Below are 27,019 nucleotides of genomic sequence, written 5' to 3' on the forward strand. Positions count from 1 at the left end.
TTTGGCCATCTTTAAGCAGAATTGTATTCATTTTCAGTTAATTCTGTTTTGTATGAAAAGTTATTTTGGAAGAAATCCGTAATCCAATCTAGTATTATTGGTTGCTAAGTGGGTGGTCCTAGCAACTAAATTATTAAATATATACGTGCGTTACTATGGAAATCAAAATGACATTTTAGTATTCTATATTTGTTTGTTTGTTTGTTTGTTTTTTATTTACTTCATATCAACATATCAAGTACAAGTTTGAGCATAATAATTCAACAGAAATTTTAAAAACGTTGTATATAAAAAGTTCTTTTTATCTTGTAATTATTTCTAATATTATCTTTTCTAGTGGGTATTTATTTATCTGAGGTGTTTTCAAGTTATGTATGTTTAATTATTTTCGATTGGTAATAAAAAAAAATACACTCAGTGCCGTGGCCTTTAGAAACGAGACACCTCTGGACATTACAAATGTACTAAGTAAGTATCGTACAATTATAACAACATAGATAATTATTATTTATTATTTATCTATCATCCATGTAAACTTGTACAACTGTACCCATTTTGGTTTATATAAAACGTATTAGTAATTTTAAAATATTGAAGTAGAGTATTAAATTATATAATTATATTACTTATGTACTTTTACTCTGTATAAGATTATATGTACATATCTCCTCATCAACAATCGTAAGCCAGTTACATTTAGACAAGCGAAAACAATTACCCGTTAAGCTATTTTGACCACGTTGCGCAATAAAATAAATGAAGTACACGATCCACAGCAATTGTCGAAGATCTTATCCGCCGTGAACTCTTGGCATTTGCTTCCCAAGCGGTTACTTTCACCGCAGCCCTGCGAATCTGTCTCGAAGCGAACCGTGTGAACTTTGTCTTATGTGTATTTCTTGGGTCAATAATACAAGAATCTCAAGATATATTATAATAATTAAAAAATATTATCTTCATTGTATGTCGCCTTCAAAAAGGATGGTTATCATTATTTTAATCGGCTCTTCTTAGTCATTCTTGGCCAAGAAATGTATCTTATTCCTGGGTTTCTTTTGTTCTCTATAATTAACTGAAGCCAATGTATAGTCATTTGGTTTCTATGACTAAAGAATTAGGGTGTTTCTCTTAACAATAAAATAAAAGTTTCATAAGTCTGTCTAATACTTACTATTTTTGTAATACATATTTATTAAATAAATCTCACTGTTTAATTATTATGTTACCTACTTATCTATTACATTTATTTAATGTCTTGTTCATTATGAATATCTTGAACTTAATAATTTCTACAATGAACTCATGTAAATTAAATTAAACTATTTTTAAATGAAATAAATAATATAAAACGCACCGTGAGTGTAAAACCAAGGCATCTGCAAATTTCTCAATTTCGAGATTAAATGCAAAACAACTGCAAAAGTCGTCTTGATAATGTAAAAGTGAAGTAAATGAAAGAACATGCAATATAATGTAGATATGAACCAAATATTATGGTTTTTTTATAAACTTTATTTATCCTAACAAAACGAAGACTTCGAGCCCTAATATATCTAAAATATGTCTTTTGCAGATACCTTGGTTTTACACTCACGGTGCGACAAGATTAATTAATAACGTAGTATTATGTATCAAATAATATTTTTTCAGTGGCACTTTTAATGACGTAGACCCCCGACGCATTAAATGATTTGGAAATCCTCCATGATAAAAAAAATAATTTCAAGTTCATTAAATATACTTTAAAAAGTTTACGTTGATATCACCATTATTAAATAATAATTGGGTGTTTGTTTTGTGAATTTAAAATAGATATCATTAATTTGTGAGAAATACATATCTTATATAGATTTTGGTATAATTTAATAATGGGTTTGAACTGTTTGCAAGCCCCTATTGAAATTTTCTGACGAATCGATTTCGTCATTTGCGTCAGAGAAAATCACCGCTGAATATTTTTCGTAACACCACATAGACGATTATAGGTATAATTATTGAAAATAATATATTTTCACCGAGCAGGGCTGTTGTTTAAAAATAGTTATATTCAATAAATAAAACCTACCCATTTTTAAATCTCAAAAATTGTTCAATTAAAAAATATTAATATGTACAAGTACGTTAAAACTAAAAAAAATGGAGAACTTCTGATGCTATCTATAATTAATAGTAAACAAGGTTAGTAAATATTGTCAATACCTTGATTCAAAATTAAGAAAGATGATCACCAATATTCCGGAATTTTAACTTACACCTCAGTTGCATATTGTAAGGCCAAGCACAACGCCCTTAATGCGACGCTTATGAATTCAATTCATATTCGATGCAAATTTCTTTACAGTGAATATTTTTATTTTTAATATAAATGTGTTTCTTATGTTTATTATTTGAATTCAATTGTCGAATTCATCGATTATAGAGTAAGTATATAAAAATGTTCATTAAAAATATCAAATAAAAGTAGAACTTAAACTAACCTAACTCTGTTTGTTAGGTTTGTTAGGTCACGTCAAAATCTTTTAACGAACAGTTAAAATGAAAATGTGATAATATGCTGTTTATTTATTATTACTCATAAATCCATGTCAATAATAGGATTATCTTTGGACGTGTTGTAATTGGATAATCGAGATTTCTCACAGGCAACTTGCCATAATAAAACGAATGATGTGTTTCATCAGTTTTTTCCTAGCCAAACTACATACTTGACTGTCGTAAAAATACCGGTAAGTATTGTAATCGTATCTACTGATTCTCTTCTCTTACAACGTACAGTCATATTACATTCATTTTTAACACTAACGTTACTGCGGTATTAAATGCATCTCTTTGTAAAATATAATAAAATGGAAACATTAGTAAAATTCAAATAAAATATCAAAGTTTTGATACACATAATAATATGTTTACTTAGGTATGTGACAAGAAGCTATTTTTTTTAATTTCTGTTTCATTATCAAATATTCAGAGAATTTTAAAAACCATGTCAAACGAAAAATCAAAAGTCTGCGTCGAAATATTGAAGAAATAAAAGCGATCACTGTGTTATTTTTTATACTCACTTCATCGTTATAATATTAAACAATGAAAATAGGTTTTATTTTTTATTTATTTATAAATTATATTGCTTATTCCATTAATAATCTAAACACAAAATTAAATCAAGTGGCAAGTCGTACTTTGGTGTAATTTATTTTTCGTTAGTTTGATCGAAAACATTTTTAAAACTCTACGAAAAATAAATAGTTTCAAAATCAATGTCCAATCATTAAAGTGGTGGTAAAAATAATTACAAGATAAAAATAACTTTTTAATTACAACATTTTTAAATTTTCTGTTGAATCATATGAACTTGACTTGAATAGCTTAAACGATCAAAAAAATTTGTACTTGATAGAAATAATACTGAAATGTCATATTGATTTCCATAGTAACGCACGTATATATTAATAATTTAGTTGCTAGGACCCCAGGCCCCTAGCAACCAATAATGGTGTCGAAATAACTTTTCATACAAAACCGAATTAACTGAAAATGAATTCAATTCTACTTAAAGATGGCTAAAAATATTAAAAAATGCATTGGCATCGTGTTCTTATATATTTTAAAAGTTTCAAATGTTTAGCTAGTCGGGAAGTTAGTTAAAAATCGATTGCGAGATTTGTACCGGACAAAAAACCACCGGACAAATAAGAATACGAGCTAAGAAAAACGTTGTAAATACGTTCAGCTTTGATTTAAAACATCAAGCTGAGTATTTTAAAGGTCATAATGATTACAGTCGTGAATTTTGTATCAGCTGGTTTGGATTGGTTTAAAATAAGTAACGATAGTAATACTAGGCCATATATAATAATTTATGAATGAAAATGTAATTAATTCTTATTTTCATTAATCCCTGTGGACATGGATAATAATTAAATAGATAATAGTAGGTAGGGATTAACTAATTTATCAACTGAAAATCTCTTCACAAACGAAATCGGCCATGATTTTATCAAAAAAAAAATACCTGCATATCTAATTGTAAATAATTCGGAAGACCTTCAGTAATTATAATTATACATAATGGAAAATCCTTAAGAAAATCTTGAAGCGAGTGAGTGTTCTAACCATTACATTTATTGCTAACCCAAATGTCCTTAAATCTTGTCTTAGAGTCTTGAAAAACAAAATAATTAAAGTGCTATAATAAATAAGATGATTTTTACAAAGGTGGCCGCTTAGTTCTGGTTAAGACGCTGTGTGCGTTTCTTAACTACCTAACCAATCGTTTCCGAAATGAGATCACAGAAAGGTGTTATATAAGAAAAATCATCATTCCGTACCTACGTGTTTTGATTTCCAAATGGATTACCTAACCTAACATTATTAATATTATTAATACCCGTTGTTAGATTGTGGCTAGCCTAATTTATAGCCTATGGTACGGTAATAACAATAAAATTGTTTGACTTCACGTACATATTACAAAGCGATGAAAGTTTTTAGAAAACTAATTAAAACTATTTACAAAAAAAAAAAGTATAATTACTTACTGCTAACTGTCTTATCTTAAACATAAAGATTCTGAAAAATAATATTAAAATACTGAGGATCAAAAGAAGTGACATAGACACATATTACAGTATTAATCAAAAACGGCAAATAATTTTCAACAGTAGGTGGAACGAAATTTCGCAGTCGTTGCCAATCGGAGACTGAGAGTCGAGGTGTGAGCACGTCAATTTGTTTTGTGATGGCGTCGGAGGAATATATTCTTAAATCGTGTAAAGATGACTAAAAAACGTTCCGCATGTACTTGAAAAAGAAAACATGTCAATGAATATACTATTATTATTACGAATATAATAATAAACACAACGTTAAAAGGACGCATGTTGAATTTTTATGAAAAATTATATTTCGTTCGGATCGCGTCATTTGCACAATCCGCGCATCGCCTAGTTACGATATTTTCAGACCATGCCTCAGCTGAAGTATAGGCTTAAAACAGAATTCAATTAATATTATATAATTACTTTACGTTTCATACTTTTTTATTCCTAAAATTTATTTTTCATGAACGTGGTTTTTAAAATTATTATTTTTATTTCAACGATACGTAATTTGATTGTTTTGCTTGAATTGTTCTCCTTTAAAATGGATAATATTATAATTAATATTTCTCATGAAATAATAATATAAGATCATTTTAAAAAGATACCTCTTTCTCTGTATATTAATGATGTAAAATTTATAACCGGAAATTTAGCGTTGAAGTCAGTTTTCTCAACTTTGTGACTGAGTTCATCTGTATTCGTTCAATCTTCACCACGTCAATTGTTTTTTTGAGTAATAGCAGAGTATCTGCCTTTGAAGTTGCAGGTCGCGAATTCAGATGCCGCTTTTGGTTTTTACAGTCCATGAACAAACCCAATATCTTGGGGAAATTCCCAAATATTCGAGTATAATATAACGAGTCTGTTAATTAACTGTCGACTATATAGACGCTATTTAGCATGGCAAATGCCCAAGTCTCATAAAATAGTTTAAAATATGAATAAAGTAATATAACTATTTCAAGTTACAAACATTTTTATTTTCTGGAAAAAAATACCATAAGACTTTAACATTTTTATTGGACATACACAATTTGGAAAAAAAAAACATATGTATCCGAAAACATTTCATTTTTTTTATATATATATATATATATGCCGGACGGGACTCGAACCAGCATCCATCGGCCAACGGTATCTTACCTAATTACGAATAAGTAATTCTCAAACTTCGTTAATATTAGCAAGCTACCGGCTTTAATTGTTTGAAACAATGTACTAATAGTAGGTAGGCGTATGCCTTATTTGAAATCTAATTCAAATTGACTAAATTAGTATAAATTTTAATTTTAAATATTTATTAAAACTATGCAAAATTATTATTAAAAAATCTTCATAATAATAAATAAGCGGGTACAGTACAGCCTTTTTAAAATAAATGCTAGTGTATTTTAATGTTGTCAGATATGTTTTAATTATTTTAATGAAAACTATCAGTAAAATGTATCAGATTACAATTTTAGAATTTTGTCGCTGGAGGCATTAAGTTCATCCCTATAATATAAAGCTATTGTATCTACATATTTTTCTCTCTCACTTTATAAATTATTACATCTAATAACACTAACTTTTCAATATTACGTAGTAATATTATAGTATACTACAGTGAATGTGTATATTATATATGTAATATAATCAATAATATTATGCTATATACGTATATATAATATAACAGTATTACGATTGTAGTGAGTGTATGTCGGAACATGCCAGGCCACGATCGCCGGATGTGTCGTGTATGACTTTCTCTTGTGATATTTTGCTTCATCTTATAAACAGTTACGGTAAACTTTCTAGTGAAGAAATTTTACCTCAATATAATTAAATTACAATAAATATCAAGCGACAGCAAATATTAATTATTGATGTTCTGAAACGTTATTGAAAATAGAATATAAAATGCGGTAAATTAACAAATTAATATAATAAATATATGGAAAATTTTAACACTGCTTAATACGATACACTTGGATTCAGGGTTTTGCAAATTCACATCTTGTTTTTTAAAGTGTGTTGACCTAATAGTTTGAGCAAATGGCTAACGTTCATTTTTCGTAAAAACAAAAAAAAATGGTAATAAAATCTCCATTCCGTGGAGAGTAAACCTCCATTTCTTCTCTATGGAGTTCTCCATGGTGAGAAATTGAGGTTTATAATATTGTTGATTAACGTGTTGTTATAACTGTTAATATTGTATCATATATTTTAATGAATTTTTAACTTTGCACGGTGATGGATTTTCGTATTTCTATCATTAACAAAGGTATGATTTTCAATTATCTGGTTTGCACGTTCTGAATAACTAATACTTTTTGGCATGTAATAATATGTTCATTCACCTTTATATTGTATGCTCATTGGTCTTAATGTAGACCTAGTTATATTTACTGTGTAATTAGATTATTCTTAAATGGCGCAGTTATATAAAGGTTTATTTTGTTGGCTTAAAAAATAATTATAAAATGTTTATGAATGAGTCTGAGAACACCTGGTTTTTTAATTATGTTATTTGAATAATGACTATCATCTTCCGAATATAAGTATGTTTTCGTATATATATTTGATTGTTTTCATTCAATTAATATACTATAATATATTTCCACCAAATAAACGTTAAATTTCATGAAAAGATTATTAATAATTGATTTATTATTCCATGTAAAGAAATTATGTCGTAAAAAGTTAACAAAAAATTTAAATATTAAAAAAATCATTTGATAACTAATATCTGCATGAATCATTGATATACTACTGGATGAATCATAAATGCTTCTTAAAATGACGCCCGATTTTCAGCGACTCGGCCAGTGTTTAAACTTACTGTTTTAATATCAGCGGACTTAACTCGATATAAGCTCACTTAATATTTGTCTCGAAAACGACCTGGCAATAATTATGAGTAAGCCCGATCTAGCTTGCATCTTACTCTAACTAATAGTCAACGCATGACGACTTGCTCTGCCCGCCAAGACATGAATTTTTGGTAGCTTGCAAGCTTTGGGTTGCAGACACCCTTAGGGTCACTATTCCAATAACGCAAATTTAGTTTTACAGCCAGGGCAATACGGGTGAAATTCGGGAATCCATGTTAATAGTCTTAACGAATTATACCTACAAGGAAATATTATAAGACGATATTCGTAATATCTTCTTTTGTGGTACATTTTTCAAATGTCATTTGTATGGGAACTCCTCATCTAGTAGTATATCAATGGCATGAATATAATAATCGTTTCACTTTGGAAACATAATAAGAATTCACCGGTAATGTTAAATAATTTAACATTAACTAATCAATTTCTACAAGGTTTGCATCAACTGACTTCATATAAATCACGATTATATGATCAAAACTTTCTCAGTGATGTCTCTCCGATAACAGTATTATCAAATTGTCGATAGTTGTCGCGCACTGGTATACACTTCTAGGTCAAATGTTGGTTTTAAGCCTCAAACCGCTTATTAATCTAATCAATAATACGCACTTACTGCTAAATGCAGCGTATTTGGCTGTAACTTAGTAATTTAGTTAGGTACCTAGGTATTTATTACTTATAGTTTGCCACTAAGCTAAAGCGATAACTCATTCTATTTAATTAATCAATAAATAATCGATAAATCTAAGTGTAAAATAAAACTATTCCCGAACTAATAATTCCAATGTTGCTCTAATTAGTTCTTTAATAATTTTATTTTCACTATTTTTTGTTTAGAACAAATTATTAGTTTTTAATTTATACATACCATAGGGATAAATGACAATATTGTCGTAGTAATAAAACAAGAACTCTGAACTGTGAATGATATTAATTTTGAAAATTTTCAAATTCAAAAGGGTGTTCGGCAGGGATGTATCCTCTCTCTATAGTATATTCAATCTACAAGGCGGACAAATTATGAGAAGGTCGCTTGGAAAATGAAACAACTGAAACTGATAGTTATACATAAGAATAATATGATACCACTCAGTCTGCTGCTGAAAGATATACAAGTGGTTAGCAAATCTCTTATAAAGGTTAACGTGAGATTGACATCGAAAGGAGAAAACCTACGTCAAAACTGAAACTAATTTGGAAGAACAAAAACATTACTTAAGCGATTAGAAAGTGTTTAGCAAAATAAATTGTCTTCCCAATTTATGTAATATATGCATCTGAGCAAGATAAAGACATAGGCTATACTCATTTGAAATGGGGTGCTGGAGTAAAATGACCAAACGAACCAACTATTCCATAATAATTGAACAATAGATTCCAGACAGACTTCTCTTGCTATGCCTTTTCCAAGTATTTGATTATAAAACTCACAGAGAAGACAAATAACTTGTGGTATTTGGTCAGGTTAGTGGTCGGAGAATACGAAGAGCTCACTCCTGGTGAACGAATCAAATCAAAAAAACTACTGACACGGGCTCTGCATGCCACTGAATTATCAGAAAAGGCTGCCAGACTCCCAAATCATGATGATAATTAATAAAGTCATGTCAAAGAAGAAGAGAATAAATAATCCACAAGACATATTCTAAAACTGATTTATTTGAAATAGTAGAAAATTAACGTCAAATAGAATCTAAATTTAAATTCCATCAAGTAGATAGTATATAATTATTGTTGTATATATCATCAGCATTATTATAATACATTGACAGGATGCTAATGCACTGTAGAGATATAGATTTTTTTTTCTTATTAATATCTTAGATGATTTATTTTCGAGACCCCAGTCAATAATGTATCTGTGTTTGAGCTCCTCACACTAAATTGTTCATTATTAATTACCTTGGAAAAAAGAGATCCTTACTATTATAAACATAACACATACGCGAGAAGTTAGATAGCTTTGACAGAATATATGCGAGCGAGCGAAAGAAAATGATGCAATAGGCTTCATATAAGAGCAGTTGGAAATAATAACGGTAAAAATATTAATTATACCTTACGTAATTCAGGGTTAAGTTGTTAGACTATAATAGTATCTGTCATTCTTTAAAAAGTGATCTACTTCTAAGGTTTACAATACATACGTTATGCTATTATTTAACCAACGTTATTAACAGAATTAAGACGATATGGCAGTGTGCCATAGTCAAATCTTCAGTTTAAAAAATATCACAGCTCGAGAAATAGTAGTTTATTGAACCGTATTTTGGTTCGATTTCAAATTATATTATTCGACCTCTCATCAGTTGTCAGAAATAGCTTCAATAAGCAAGATGATAAAATAAATTCTTTTCATAGACAATTCGAGATAACTGCTGCGTAGACATCTATTTCAGATGAATCGTTGTTTATTTTCTTGCAAAAAAGAAATCGTGCCACTTGCCGTGCTATTTTTTTTATATACATGCGCTGACTTTGCACTAATTGCGGTGGTGTAAGTAGGTACTGCATAGACACTTTTTTTTTTTTTAACCGCAAAAATGATACAAGTTACTTGAATGAGCACGCTTGATCAATCAACCAATTGGATGACAGGTGTTGAAAATCAACTGACCAAATCACAAGTTAACCTTTCAATAGCGTGCAAGTTTTCATAAAAGTATTATACCGACATTTAAAAATAAATCAATCATAAAATAAAAATCGGTAAAAAATAATTGTTTATTTTTAATTATTGACTTACACTTTAGATAAATCATTAAGCAATGTGTTTTTGCGAATATTACTGTTAACAATTCGTTATCGGTTACATGTTGTTGTAAGTGAGATATGTTAGTTTTGAATTAATTAAGATTTAAGAATGAATCCGAATACAAGCGGGTTGTCAGAGTATAATTTTATTTAAGAATTAAAGAACGAACCCAATTACATACATACCTATAGAGAAGCAACTCTTTTGTAATATCTAAGAGATCAAAAACGTTATGTTTCCCTTATAACAAGCTAGAAACGTAGAAACTAATTTGATACCAATTCATAAAACAATATTATGTTCTAAAAAATACCATTATAAAAAAATGTATATAAGTACAATCATACCGAATCAAAAAAAATCCATCAAACATCATTCTACTGTCACATTAATAACCAATAAAAATAAATTATATTCATTTTTGTTAAAATTCATTCCCTATATCAACTGTGACATCTCCACGCCTATACGGATGAATACCATGGTGTATCAAATGGGGGACGCACTTCAAAATGAAAAACTACCGAACTCCTTGATTGTAAACACCATGCAATAAAATGTGCAAGATTCCTACTACTACTTCTTTCTCATCGCATGACGCTGCAAATATATTGAAAGCGAAGTGATTGTCATAGCTCTTCTTCTTGAACCGATTCTTGTAAAAGTTTTCGGCCCTAATTCTTTACCCACAATAAATTCATAACACATAATTGGACATAGTTATGCATAAAGTAGCCAGTCCATAAAAAATAAGTTAAGTATAAGTTTTCTCTACGTTCTGCTGAAAATAGCCAAGCCGAAAAAAAATCTTGAAATAAAATGCTATTTACAATTTAACATTTTTAATATCATGTTGTTGCTAAAGTGCCATTATCTCAGCTCGACATTATTGTGGTCTGACTATATTCTGCATAACTACGTTCAATTCTCCGTTCACAATTATTTGATCAAATCTTTTCTTACTCACAATTCTTCAATACACGATTATTTATCATATATTTAAGAAATACTTTTTGAAAAAAAAAACACACAGGTTTATACAGCGAAACAGAATTAAAAGTATCCATCATGTTAAAGAGAAGTAGAAATGTGCACAAAACTGCTTTTATAAATGCAAAACTGTCCGTGAAAATGCCGATGCAAAAAACATTGTTTTATTAAATGCCACGAAGAATATTGTAAATATAAGGAATATGGGCGAAAATTTTTATTAAACGCCTGATTACCCTAATTTTTTTTTTCAACCATGTCCGATCCTAATAGGATCATAATATGGGCCCACACAGAGTAGAGGTTTGTATTAACAGATTTTGTTTTTTACGAGAAATTGATGTCGGCCACTTGCTCAACCTATTAGGTCCATACCCTGACTTACACACAAATTGAAAAATAATATGTGTACTTGCCAGACCAAGGATCTGAACCTGGGACCCACGGCGTGATAGTCCAACGCCTAAACCGCGCGGCCACCGTGGGTGTAGATTAACTGATTAGTATTATAATAATTCGCCATAATTATAACTGTAACGTATGGGGTTCAATAAGCTCATGTCTACGCTGTTGTTAATCCAAGTGAAACTTTCAATGTCACCATAGGGTTAACAACAACAATATTGACTTTTTATTTTGTAAAATGTTCTCTGTCAAGGTTTTTTTTACGTTATCGATTGACAAATACAATGCCAAGGTGAACATTACACATAAATAAACGCTAGACGGCTGCCATAATATGCAAATTATTACTGATTAGAGCGATTGTGAAAACGCAATCAATAAATTTATATGTCCGCGTACAGAAGAGAAATTATAATGAACTTGGAATATACTTATTAATTAATCGGGTAATTAGCGATTTCTTAAAAAGTGTCACCTGCCGCTCTCATTTTCTCATACGCTTTCTTTGTCCGTTTCGACATTGTTTAAGACATCAACTGAAACGAATTATCTAGGTAACTAATTATTGGTGATACCTTATGAGAAACTCAAATTATAAATTAAAATAAATAATAATTATTTTTAATATGCTCAAGAATTTAATTAGTTTATGAATTATATATCAACTAATGACTCTCATGCGCTTAGTACAAACATTTGGATCAAAATTCTGGGCACTAAGCAAAAAGAATGAGAAAAAATATCGTTAAAAAGAAATTCTCGAGAAGAATCATATTATTATAACTGTCATTATGGGAGATAAAATGTCAGAGAAGTTACCAGCAAAGTGGGCTATATACCAGTGGCAAAGGGTGCCTGTTAAATGTATGTAGGCTATGGTAGATACCTGAAAACAAGTCCTAGGATAGCCATGTTTACAGTCGGTTTTACTTTTTTATAATAGATATTACACAGAAATAAACAACAGGCACTAAAATAGATATTTAAAAAAAAGTAATACCTAACCGCCTTAACAGCAATTTGAACTCGAACTTAAAAATACTATCACAAGCGTCGGACGCTCAGACCACAAGACTACGGTATGAATCCAGCGCATACTACAAAACTAAGGACCTGTTAGGTTTTATACAAAAAGCTTCAGGTCACGTGATAGTATGACACTAGTTTTGACATTGTGTGTAAGTATGTATTTTTTTACAATACGTATGCAATTATTGTGTGTGTTGTGTGCATGAAATATTATACCAAATAACTTGAAATCTTTGTATTATTGTGTTGGTTTCTTAGTACCAATACTATTTTGCCTGTAGAAGTAAATATAATATTTCTGTATATAATAGTCGGCAGTTAATTTATAATAAATTTCTATATGTGCGACAGATGTCGTTTGTAAATTATATTAATTTTGTAGAATATAAAATAATCAAGTTGTAAATACGTTATGAAAAAAATAAAAAATATATCTTTCTTATAAGACCAGATCTTCGCCACTTTCTTATAAGGCCAGATACGTATCCCCTGAGGGCAAGAAATACATATACAGCCGAAATTAAGATTACTGGACTACGCCACTGGAGATTTAAGAATGAACGGTCAAAGTAGGTGGAAAGCATCGTCTAGAATAGGAAAAGTTTTTATATGAGACCAAGATTCATCAAAAGTTGACGTATCATTCATAAACACGAGAACGTTGCTAATTAGCTTTGTTTTAAAATACACAAAATTTTGCTCATAATACATATTGTCCAATGATGAACACTGCACAAATAATAATTGTTTATTAACTTGTCTATTTTCAAAAACCGATAAATTCTAATATGAGTCAAAATCAAAAAAAAATCGTAGATTTAAATTTGAATTAAATTATTAAGGACTTCCAAAACTTGGCAAAACTATACATACAGAAAAAAATGTGTAAAAACTTACGAAAACCGGTTAAATAAAATATTAATAAAATGAAGTGCTGACATAGCCAATTTTATTATGCTTATATTATATATTATTTCAATAAAGAATTTAACGACTAATAAAGGTGTATATAATATTGTTTAAATTAAAAAATAAAATTTAATGAAAAAAAAATACGTTAAAACACGCTTGAATCGCCTAAATAGTGTAATTATCGGTATTTGAAAATATACATCTCAATACGTACGTTCGTTTGTGCAGTTTACGGTTATGTACGTATTTATGACGGCAACTTTAAGTACTAATTATAAAACCGAACCAATTATTAATGAAGCATAGTGCTCGTGTTATAAGAATATCTGGTTAATAATAATTAAATATTATGGACAATGATTAACGATCTTACTTTTACTTTTATGTCTGTCAAAATTTAGCAATAGCCATTTAAAAGATCTATAAAAATACTGGCAAGAAGACTGGTCCAACACGTGTAACAGTATTTTCTAGGGCAGCGTTTATCTAATGGGATTTTGTGAAACCCTGGAGTTGCTGGTTTTTGTAAATTTGACAAAGGAAGTAAAATAGACTAGCTAAAATGATATATTAAAACTGTGTACCGCAGAAGATTTCAAATGTGCCGCGAAAGAAGAAGTCCAGGACATTGTTCGTATTGTGAATTTTATTATAATATATTTATTTAAAATAATTAGATGATAAATGAGGAGTTATGTGTCTTTTTGTCTAATTTAGAGCCTAGTGTTTTTCTCAAAATGAATTGCATTCTTATCTATAGTACAAATATATAGTTTGATATTAAAATTTTATTTTATGAAAAACTAAGATTATTCTTTTTTGTATTAATATATTAGTAAGGTTTATTTAATTCAGTATGTTTATTTGATGTGCCACAAAATAAATTCCCCATTCTCTAGTGCAGGGTTTCCCAAACTATGTTCCGCGGAACACCAGTATTCCGCCGAACCTGAATAGGTGTTCCGCGAGAATTTGGAAAGGCTTTATACATTTTTGCAATATTTTCTGAAAACTAGTAAGGACGATTCCTGGGTTCGGAATCCATTTTCCATGACAGCAAAACCTGTAGGCTTAAACGCAAGTGACTAGGAAAATCTTATTGATTTAATTAGTGACTGATTTGAAGATCAGCCTTTAAATGATTTATGGGCGAGTTTGTCAGAAGAGTACCCCAATTTTTCAAAACAAGCTATTGTTTTCATGACCCCCACAAGGGGGGAGGGGGCTGACAGGGCTTTAGCCTGGGGGTACGGGCTCTGGGTGGGCCCGGCGTGGTGGGTTGATCAGATAAGTAAGATAAACACACATCACAAATTTGCTTTAATACTTAAAAAAAGTCTCCTGCGGCGCCATTATACTTCATGACTATTAATATTTGTTAATTTGAAATTATATAATTGAACGATGTAATTTTTGATTATTGCGTATTGATACTCGACAACTCCATGATAAAAGTAGATGTATTAAAAATAGAAAAAAATAGTTTATAATAATAAGTTATAAGTGCTTTATTTATTCATATTTTTATGTTTATATTATATTATAGTTGTATATTTAAAAATATGTAATTACTTAATAAATAAGGTGTTTTAATAACATTATTTTTTTAATTTTAACTAGTAGAAATCAATCTAAAAAATAAGCTAAGCGTTCCGTTGAAATTTCCGGATTTGAGAAGTGTTCCATTGCAGAAAAAGTTTGGGAAACCTTGCTCTAGTTTGTCGCCAGGATACAAGACTTGTATTGTTATGGGAAAAGTTATGGGCAATCACCACTCTGTCTTGCTTTTGCATTTATAGTCCCGTGGGTATCACCTATCGGTAGATAAATTTAATATCAGAATATATGAATTGTTCAGAAATAACAGCTGATCGATTAAAAAACATTCGTAGTTGTCCAATGTATGTCTTGCTGACATATTATTCAAAAAGAATTGGAAGAAAAAATACGCAAACATTTTCAACGCGAGAGCTAAATATTTTCACTGCCCTGTAACTATTCTAGAGCTATAGCGCAGAATAATTTTGACTCATTCACAAGACTTAGGAATTTTCTTGGAGAATCTTGAAGTTGATGAAAAAAATCGCCTGCAGCCCATTTTTGGGCTATACTATACAACAAGAGGTAAAAGTTTCATATTTAACAATTTAGTATGTGCATATTCATAGGAAACATTAATATTTTATATGCTACTCTTGCTTAATGACTTGTTAGGTTACTGTACCGTGCATAATTATTTTTATTATTATTAAAATATAATTTAAATATTCACTATTTTAATATTTAGATTTATATATTATTCCACTGGAAATTTCAGAATCTTACGCCACTTTTAAATAATATAAAATTATTGAGTTTGTAATCGTAATTATGAATAGTATACCCTGTTTTTCACTTGCAAGGATTTACTGCTAACTGATTGAAATGCACGTGTACGCATGCACGGATAAAACAAGTTCGGCAGCTTCTGAATTTTCACGCGACAGTTGGAACTTGTGAGATATATGCGCCTGCGCAGTAGAACAATAGTGGCAAACCTGCGGAAAAAAAAATTAACTACACTATGCAGAGCAGTTTTGACGTTTACAAATTTTTAAAAACCAGTCAAATAGCACCGTCTCTCTTATGCCTGAAGAATGAGATTGGTGAGACAGTCAGCACTTACATGTAAATACATATAAATAGTAAAGTTATTATCGCGATAGTTAAAAATAACACACTATTGGCGCCAGCAAATCCATGCACGTGTACGGGCACTCTTGCTATAAGAACGTGTAGGCTATTAGTGCCGAATATATATACAAAAATAATTTGAATAAACTATAAACATATCCAGCTTATTTTTAAATTTTCAAGTTAAACCGTTAATAACAAGTTAATTGTATCGAACATTTATAACTATTGAAAACTATATTTTATATGTAAATTGTATATGTAAAAATTATAATAGATAATGTGAAATCGGTATATATTTCAGATAGGTACTTAATTCATTGTGACCACAGCATAGTAATATGTGCGCAAAAACTGTTAATGTCAATATTTTATGATTGATGTATCACACAAAACTTTCATTTTCATATTGTGGATGTGTAATAAATAATTAAGCACTGTCTACAGACCATAAACAAAATAATAGACAATTATTTCATAGCCAAGCCGGTAAGAGCGTGTCTGATTTTGATCAATCTCTAACGAGAATGAACGAATTAATTATTGCTCATTAAAAATATATTTTACTTTCTTAATATGTAGGATTATTATTCGCAGTTTAATTTTGCTTACGTAAAAAAGTTAAATTATCATTTTGCACGTAAGCCTAATATCCACATAAATATTATTAACATAATTAATTATACAACATAAATTATATATGTTTGTGGATAAAAGCATCGTCTTCTAAAACAATCCGATGTGGATATTGCCCGCCTCACTAAGAGGTTTCTACGAGAAATGAATGTTTAGTTACTTGTTAAAGCTACTTTCAAAATATTTTTAATATATTTTCAACTTGCGTTTCCACAAACTGGACAGTTAAGAATCTAATATTGAACCTGTGGTAGCCTGGTTGGCAGGGCATCGGCCATTGAGACCATGGCTCTTAGATCCGACACCGTGGTTGGCAAAAACCCATATTGCGTTTTTGATCCAGTGCAAGAACTGGGAATGACTTGAGTGAATGGGTTTTGGCCATTTCTCATACACACGTATGTTTTAATAGCATGTGAATGCCTGTGGGGTTCATTTACAATCATAAACGATATAATCAAATCAAATTTTATGCATGCAGTTTTCCGTAGCACAGTTCACTGTGAGATGTATCGGAGAGATAAGATAAGAGGCCGTATAGTATTGTAAAAAACAAATAGCATTTCTCCGTTACGTAGGTAAGTTGCCACTGGTAATGCCAATTGGGAGGGCGATAACTATGTTAAACGAAATTGCTTCGGGTGTTGATATATTCCACCTACATGAGGATGAGTTTAGGTGGCAGTTGTTTTATAAATTCTTAAAATAGGGTCTGCTTAACTCATCCGGTGTACTTCCTTGTACCTATCTAATTTATCTACTGATCTATTTCTTTTTTTATGTAATACTTTTATATTTATATATCTTTGTTTCTAAATGTCATGTTGTGAACGTCTTAAACTTATAATTTGTAATGTCCACAATATGTTAAAAAATAAATAAATTGAAATAAATTGAGTATGTTACAAAACCATAAGATGCAACGCTTATTTGCTGACAGTTAACAACATTAACGTTATATTGCTTGGTATCAAATATTTGATAATAACCCTGTCATTATCAGATATTTTGATATATACCATCTAATACACCTACTTGCTAATCTACGTTTCAATCATTCAGAATTGTACATAAATACATACGAGATGATTGGTTTTCTAATTTACTTATCTATCAAACCTTTCCCTTGTTTTTCAGTAGGTAGTTCTTATTAAGGACGTGTGTTTTAGTGTTTTATTTTGACATGGATTTGATTTCAATTCTATACAGCCACCTGTTTCCGATACAACAACTCATGGTGAACTGCATACGTAAAATATTCCGAACACTAAATCAAATATTACCATATTTGCTATGGATCTCTACGGGTTATCAAAACATACGTTTTTACAAGAAATGGTTGATTACCTTTAGCCTATTAACATTGCGTATTTGTTGCGATTGTGCATCTAAATATTCCGAATAATGGAGGTTGCTCAAAATATCATGTGTCAAAGTAAACAACTTTAATTATTTGCTGTGTAGTTTAGAGGTATATTGCATGATCATTTGCCTTTTTATTATGCATGGCTGTCAACATTATATTTAAATTCCATACATGTCATAAAAAATATTCAAATTATTATTACATGTCACTTGTTTATTAAAACAAAAGACAACCTCTCTAAAGGTTCTAAAATGTTTTCAAAATAGTTTACTAGATACAAGCGATCATACCAACCTAAAATAAAACAAATATATATTACATTATGTGTTATTATTATGATTACTTAATACAATAGAAATAAACTATTTAAAACGTGTTAAAATAAGAATAGAATCACGTTTAGGGTAAAAATGAAACGTACCATGTTTTAGAAAAATACAAGAAAACAATCAACAAAAATTGTGTTTATTCGTGAAATTCGTACGTTCTTGAATATAGTGCGATTTTTCTTCGGACAATAAGAAAGATTTACATAGGTACCTACCTACCTAGTAAATATGAGCACTTGTACCATAATACATTTAATAATCTGACAAGAGGTTTTAAATGTCCTATATTTTATTTCATATTTTCTCTATTATTTTAGGTAAATTTATTTATTTATTTATTAAAATGAAACACAGTATAATATAATATATACTTAGTTTATTTGTAAACTAAGTGGAATTAGTACTATAGTACTAATACACATTGTATATCCACCAAAAATTGACAATTAACACCATAAAGTAAATTTATTTATTTAACTCAGAATACGATAGTTCTCCACATAATATTATTATCACACTGCTCTGATACTTTATGATATTTTGTGATGACTTTTGGTCCCAAATTTCTTTCCTTCAGACGATTTTATACTTACACAGCCAAATATATTTTTTCCATATAACATGTATAAATACTTAGTCAACCAAAAATTTAAAGAAAAACTATCCCGGAAATTTTAAATGTAAGTATATTTTCAAATAATATATAATATAATATATATATTTATGAAATAATAATAATATGATCGTTACGTTTGAGGCAATCTTTACCGTTATATTAATAAAAACATATTTTAAAAATAGTACTTTGGAATGTTATAAAGCGAAATCAGAAGTAAATAAATTGTCACAAATGGGCCTAATCGAGGTTACTTGAGCGAAAAACGGTTTTCTCCCATTTAATTTGAGAAATACGGCGCTCTTTTTGTAAACACATTTCCTTTGATAATCTATCGATTTTCACTTAGCGCATTTTTCATTTGACAATTTCAATCAATCACAAAAAACAAATAAAAAATGCAAACTCAATAAAATTCAGAGTGTTCAAATTGTTTAAAGAATCAGTTCATAAAATGATTCTAAATCAATTGAAATTTTGACAGTATATCCACCGAAATAGATACATTACTTTCTCATTGAATTAGTTATTTTACAGAGTTTAAAAAATCCATTATTATTATAAACTGTACCAACATTGTAAACTATTCAGTTTTTTAACCAAATACTTGTACGTGTAATAATAATATGTTTATCACCACTTCAAGAATCAGCGTATAAGTTTTTATTATTTTATAATATTATAATGAATTCAATATTCTAATATAAATAATATGCAATCTGTTTGAATATTACCTTCTAATTATTATTATTGAGTAACAAATAAAAATGCACACATTCATTGACGTCATATAAAAAGTAATTATAATCAATAAAATAAAGAGTCGTCTGAAAACTTGATTACATACAAACATTACGAAGACAAAATAACTAACAAGTCAAATCACCTGTATTCTAAAAATACTTGTTTTTTATAATATAAAAGATAATTTTGGACACTTTATGCAATCGGGTTTATTTACTTTTTAAACTATAAAATAAATTTTTCTGTGTATTTTCCACAATATTCATGCAATAACAAAATAATGAACTTAAAAAATTTAATTATTTTATTTTCCATTCATTTACAAAATCAATAACAATATTGTTGTTATGAGATCACTGAAAATAATACTACATATTATATTGACGGTTTTGATTATATTTTTTTTGTTAATTCTATGTAATTTTTCAGTTATTTATGTTGATAGCTATTACTGAATATAAACCACTTACTTAGTCGTAAATGTTGTTTTATCAACAATTTAACTTGTTGTAATAAAAATAACTTAGGTATATTTAATTAAACTATTTACTATTCAAAGTGTATTTACAAAAAAATCACTGATGGGATTTAAATTCACAACCATTGTAATCTGGGCGATGTGGTTAAAAATTACGTATTAGTAACTAATCATTAAACATAAATGATAAAATCTAGTTGATTGTTTTTATTTACGTTTTTTAACGCTTAGGCGGTACGAATACTTTTGTTTGTAAATCAGTTTCTTAAGTTCTTCAATAAATATTAGGGATGTTAATATATAATGTAGATTTCAGTACTCACCTATGGCAAATGCACCTCCGCAATTGGAAATCATCTCTGGTGGGTGGCCTGTACTGAACTTTCCTCTCTCGAGGCAACGATCACTTCTGCAAAGAGCGGTGCAAGACCGAGTCGAATGAGCGAGCCTCAGCACACCCGGCAACTCGAAAAACCACTTTTATTTTCAACCTTCGAGCCTGACCTTACTCGACTCGCAAATTGTAATAATTACCAACGACGAGCATTCATCAAACTTTCTACATAAAAACTATACTCATCAACCATACAAAAAAAAACTATTATATACTTAAATCTCACACAAATAAAATCAACAACCAAATAAATTAATTATTGTTATTCCCGAAGGATCCAACAGATGTCTACAGTGTTTAATTTAAAAAAAACTCTTTAATAAAACTATGACTTGTATAATTAATTAATGTTTAGTTAATTATGCCGGGATTTGAGCCGGTGCGCTCTGTTCATGAAGTGATTGCAAACTGGTCGTATGGTCTCCGGGTCGTTTGACTTTTAGTAGTGCAACGGAAGGCTTGCAGAAGAGGAGGGAGGGGTAATTCTTGCATTTCAGTTAAGCCTTCGATATACCTCTGGTTTTACGTACCATCTAGTTCAGCGATTTGTAACCATTCATTTAATCTGCACCTTCAATAAATATCATCAATCCATCATTAATGACAACATTAATATGCATTTATAATTTACAGTAGGTGCCTACACACCGCACGGCGTTACGTGTGGATGGATTTTCTTTTATTATTAATTATTTACTATTAAGTATTAGCTATAACATAACTAACATGTTCAACTCATTTTCAAGGCAAGAGAACGAATTGCAATTGATGCCTTTGAGATGTGGTGTTGGCGCCGTATGCTTCGCATTTCTTGGATGGAGCACAGGACGAACCAGTCAATTATCCAGAGACTGAAGATAAAAGAACGGCTCTCGACGATATGTCTGAGAAGAATTCTGCAGTTTTTTGGACATATTGTCAGGCGCGGAGATAAAAATAATCTTGTTACATGGAACTACTTATAAATATATACCAATAATACAATAATTTAAATATCTATGACTTTTTGAAATATTTACCTTTTTACGGCTTGTCTTTTCATCTACCTGCTTTTTCCATTATAACTCAAACACTATTCGATACAATATATTGATAAAACTTGCACGGCTTCAACTTAAAATAAGAACAAGATGAAACTTCATGAAAATAACGCACTTGCAACAATTCATCGCGAGAATGTGTTGAAGAGCTGGGGTGCAAATGAAAGAGAGTATGCCTTTTCTCAGTCGAATGTCTGGATATTCATATACTGATTGGATATTCATATAAAAGGAACGGTATTTTAGTTAATACTATAAATTAATAAATAGGCAGCATTTGCAAATATAAACTCTGAATGCATGTTAAATATGAAAGGGAATTATTGCTTTGTCAATAATTACTACATACAAACCGATTTAAAATAAGAAATATTGTCGACTTGCGCCAAAAGAAAACATTCGTATTATAATTGCAAATTGGATTTAATAATTAATATTGCTGCCTCCAAATTATATTAATTAAATATTGTATTAAGTTCTAAAGGTTTATTAAGCTCCTTCTTCTAATTTTACATAATTTGAGCTATTGGTATATTTCAACACCTCAGAGCCAGTATCTCTTAATTCCATTTTTTTACGAAAATGGGTTAGGGACAAATTGTATAGCTGCAGTTTCATATTATCTTTCAAACCTAATTTACGTTTTGAATAATATATTCATAAACAACCTTAAATTCCTAAAACCATAATATAGCGGTAAGTTTATTAATATTAACAACCTGAATTTTTTTACATTGAGTTTTCTTGAAAGTGTTCTTTTAGACAGAAGACAGATTATATTCTCTACTTTTCAACACAATGATGACGTGACTAGGCTTTTCGAAGATACGATGCGAAAGAGGACATAAATAATATATTATAATATCAGAGTGTTATGGTTATTTAATTTTAATTATGGAGTGCTGTTAAATTTTAGTTATAAATAACGTTGTATCGAATCGAATCAAAGATTTTCCATGCGCTAGTTTGATACTTTACCAATGTTTAAAAAAGTCAGTCTTTACGATCACAGCAATTCGTATTTTTTTAATCAAAAAGGCGCATCGCACATTACGACGGTTATAATATTACCACACATTGCAAGGACGATTCGGAGATGAGAATATTACACGAGGAAATGCGGAGGTGTCGCACGCTCATCAATCCGCGCCGTCCAATCGCAGTCCTTATATTATGATATTATGACTGTGAACTTCCGCATCCCGCCACGCAACATCCCCATAGCCAAACCATTCCCGAACTTACACTTAGACTGCTACTACTTATTTGTGGTATCATCTAACCATCGTAATATGCGACGAGTCTTAGGCTCAGTATGTCAACAGTTTTTTTCTTCTTATTACTCTGTCATCGTTTATTTTCGTAATATTAATAAACCATGTTTATTTTTATATGGCACGACTTTGCAATATTACAAAAATATGTTGTTAAAAAACTGAATAATTACATAAAGAACAGGATCTTCGCACAATCTCTATTTATCGGTGGCTTGTATTAAGAATTGTTAATTTTTAATATCATGTAATACTTTAAAAATATATTATAATTATATGCCATATTTTTTTTTTTAAAAAGGAAAATACCGTTACTTATTCACCACTGACTCAGTCGTCTTAAGTGGTGAATGGCGAATGAAGTCAATGGACAATGGATCTTTGAAAGAATAGAGAATTAGTATTAGGATCACGAAGAGTACCGAAGAATGGTAGTTGCACTAACTTCACACCGCCAGAACCGTCGGTGGTGTCTATGGCCTATGGTTTAGTAATTTTAAAAATAAAATAACCAAAACAATGCCGTTCCAAATTTGAATAAACAATATTTAACGCTAATATTTAATTTTATTAATGGAATAATTTTAATATGAACAAGGAAATATAAGCAATAGATTACAGTTATCAAATAAATAACAGAATCAAGATGGTAATATCTATAAATTGTCACTCACAATCATAGTGATAGCATACTTAATATGTTTTAATCGCTATTTGGTTATAATATAATAAAATATTATTTTTTTCAACGAATATTTATTCACAAAACTTGGAATAACATTATTTATTGAACATACATAATTTAAAAACACGTCAGCCCATGACCAGCGGGACTCAAACCCGCATCCACTGGATTTGCGTCAATGTGCTTTACCAATTGACAAGCAATACGCAATTTATTTAGCGCTTCAATAATGTGTAAATACTGATAGTTAATTTCATCGTAATTAGATAAGACGCACACGGGTCAATTATTTTCAATTGTTGTGGTCTGAAATGTTTTCAAATTATGTATCTGATTATATATTAAAGAACAGTAAAATACAGCATTTGGTTGCTCTTGAAATGATTTTCATAATAATATAAATACGGTTATTATGAGGTCCAATATATTAGTCATCAAACGATAATAAGGAAATCCATGCAGTCTCTTGTCACATTGAAAATAAAGACGCTATTTTGGATAGGATAGGTCGGCTCGATTTCGTTGTATATATTATATGAATAAAAGTTAAATATATTTTCGGCTTTTTTAGTTATCAAATATTCAGAAGCTTTTTAAAAGCTACGTCAATTGAAATTTATTATAATACTAGGTTGAATTCTCATCCAAGGAAGAACGACAAATATCAAAATTCTCGTTAATTATACGGAACATAATTTCTATAATGGCATCTAAACTTTAAGAACGTGCCACAGTAAAATAAAAGCAAATGATTGCCTAAAGTTTCCCAATAAAGTTGGTACTTAATCCTATCATCATTTTTTTACAACTGCGAATGAAAATATCTTTCGTAAGAAAACGTATTATTTTACGTTTTTCTTAGCTCGTATTCTTATTTGTCCGGTACAAATCTTGCAATCGATTTTTAACTAACTTCCCGACTAGCTAGGCTAGATATTTGAAACTTTAAAAATATATCAGAACACGATGCCAATGCATTTTTTTAATACTTTTAGCCATCTTTAGTAGAATTGAATTAATTTTTAGTTAATTCTGTTTTGTAAGAAAAGTTATTTTGACACCATTTTTGGTTGCTAGGGAACTGGGGTCCTAGCAACTAAATTATTAACAATATGTACGTGCGTTACTATGGAAATCAATATGACATTTGAGTATTATTTCTACCAAGTACAAATTGTTTTGATCGTTTAAGCTTGTTAAGTCAACTTTATATTATGATTCAACAGAAAATTTAAAAACGTTGTATATAAAAAGTCCCTTTTGTCTTGTAATTATTTATAATTAATTAACAATAATTAAAACTCCCGTTACTCTAATATCACCTTCGGTTACCTATGCCACTAAACTGCACATATTTCATTTAATATTCAGTCATCTTTATATTTCAGCAATGCTTAGAATAATCAGTATTGCATCTAATTAAAATATTATTATTTTCAAAATCGATAGCATTATCCAGTAAATATGTATAATTGATAGATATCCGTCAAATATAATTTACCTGTCATAAATTATAAATGTATATTTCAAAAAGAACGTCGCATTCCTTTGCAAACAAAAGAGTGAGACCTAAAAGTATATTATGCGATAAAGGGAGACACACTCAAAAAGATGTGAAAGTAAAGGGTAAGATCTAGACAGTATTATGACTTGTAGGCTGTAAGAATGTATACAAATACTCGTAGGTTTATAATTAAGTTTTGATGCATTTTTTATAATTTTATACATATAACAAAAAAATGGCAAATAATGATGATGAAATCTTATAGTACCTATTTATGTTGCCAAGATATGCATTTCCTTTTTACTTACTGAAATTTTGTCAATTTCGTACCGTAACCCCAGGTGACATCACTAGAACGGACGGAATTTATTAACAACGTAAAGGGAAGGTTAACGAAGTTACCCGAATAGCTACGATGCCTTTTAAAATCGTGCAATAAATATTTTTCAAGATTTTAAAAATGTTTACCACATATTTCAAGGAACCACTACAATATAATGCACGTTTATTTCTTGCAAAACATGTATATAATGTTACCCAAAGCATAACAAAATCTCTGAAACTAATATCAATAGGGACAATAATATCATATTATCATAATCATTCAAAAAGATAATAATCACACAAAACAAATAAACTGCTAATAGTACTAATTATACTTATTTCATCACTCTTATTGTCAACAATAATTTGATAGGATAGAGATAGATACATTGTTATTACAACGTTTTTCTTAGCTCGTATTCTTATTTGTCCGGTGGTTTTTTGTCCGGTACAAATCTTGCAATCGATTTTTAACTAACTTCCCAACTAGCTAAACATTTTAAACTTTTAGAATATATCAGATCATGCCAATGCATTTTTTTAATACTTTTAACCATCTTTAAGTAGAATTGAATTAATTTTCAGTTAATTCTGTTTTGTATGAAAATTTATTTCAGAAAAATCCGTAAAAAGTAAAAGACTATTAGTGGTTGCTAAGGAGGTGGTCCTAGCAACTAAATTATTAATATATACGTGCGTTACTATGGAAATCAATATGACATGTCAAAATGTCATTTCAGTATTATTTCTGTCAAGTATATTTTTTTTTATCGTTTTAGCTAGTCAAGTCTATATGATTCAACAGAAAAATTAAACATGTTGTATATAAAAAGTTCTTGTAATTATTTTTACTAAGTACGTTATTGGTAGTTGGAATTAATGGTTATTTTTTTATATATTGTGTATCAGGTATTTTAGTCCCTAAACCCGTCACTTAATGATCACAATGAATTAATTCCGTAAAGATTTCAGATTGATAGACATAAAAAGTAGATTTTTTTCTTTGATAACATTGTATAAATTTGATTGTTTTTGTAAAAAAAAAATACTTCAGTATATTGTCGATTATTAATTAAATTCTGATACCTGTAAGCATGCCTATAACTTAACAGTTTTAGTAAAATGTTCGCAGGTTCAAACGTTGAAAGCTCGTTTAACACTTAACCTTGTCAAAATTAATTAATATATATTTACGGCCGTAGATAGGTAAAGTCAATAGCAAGATATTAACTGAGAGCTTGTACAGGTAGGGTAGAAACTAGACATTAAATTTTACTATGCTATTTCCTGTTTAAACGGTTATCTTTCAATTTACTATAGAGAGAAAATTTAATAGAAATTCAGTTTATTTTCTTATTGTGTAGACACTATCCTACACTATAAATGTG

The 27,019-nt window shown here is 29.5% G+C and overlaps 1 protein-coding gene across 1 annotated transcript in view; it reads right to left on the reverse strand.

The window, feature by feature from the left end:
• Positions 1 to 21,251, reverse strand: part of LOC147071898 (protein obstructor-E-like) — a 78,593-nt gene extending 57,342 nt beyond the window's left edge. Inside the window, exon 1 of the mRNA XM_085946573.1 lies at positions 20,734 to 21,251. Within this exon, the coding sequence (XP_085802699.1) occupies positions 20,734 to 20,767 (34 nt within the window). The 5' untranslated portion in view covers positions 20,768 to 21,251. The remainder of the gene's footprint in view (positions 1 to 20,733) is intronic.
• Positions 21,252 to 27,019: the final 5,768 nt, after the last annotated feature.

This window comes from Rhyacophila brunnea, unplaced genomic scaffold (assembly GCF_057557595.1).
Source record: "Rhyacophila brunnea isolate RB1 unplaced genomic scaffold, BYU_Rbru_1.0 scaffold_2, whole genome shotgun sequence".
In the NCBI taxonomy this organism is placed as follows: Eukaryota; Metazoa; Arthropoda; class Insecta; order Trichoptera; family Rhyacophilidae; genus Rhyacophila; species Rhyacophila brunnea.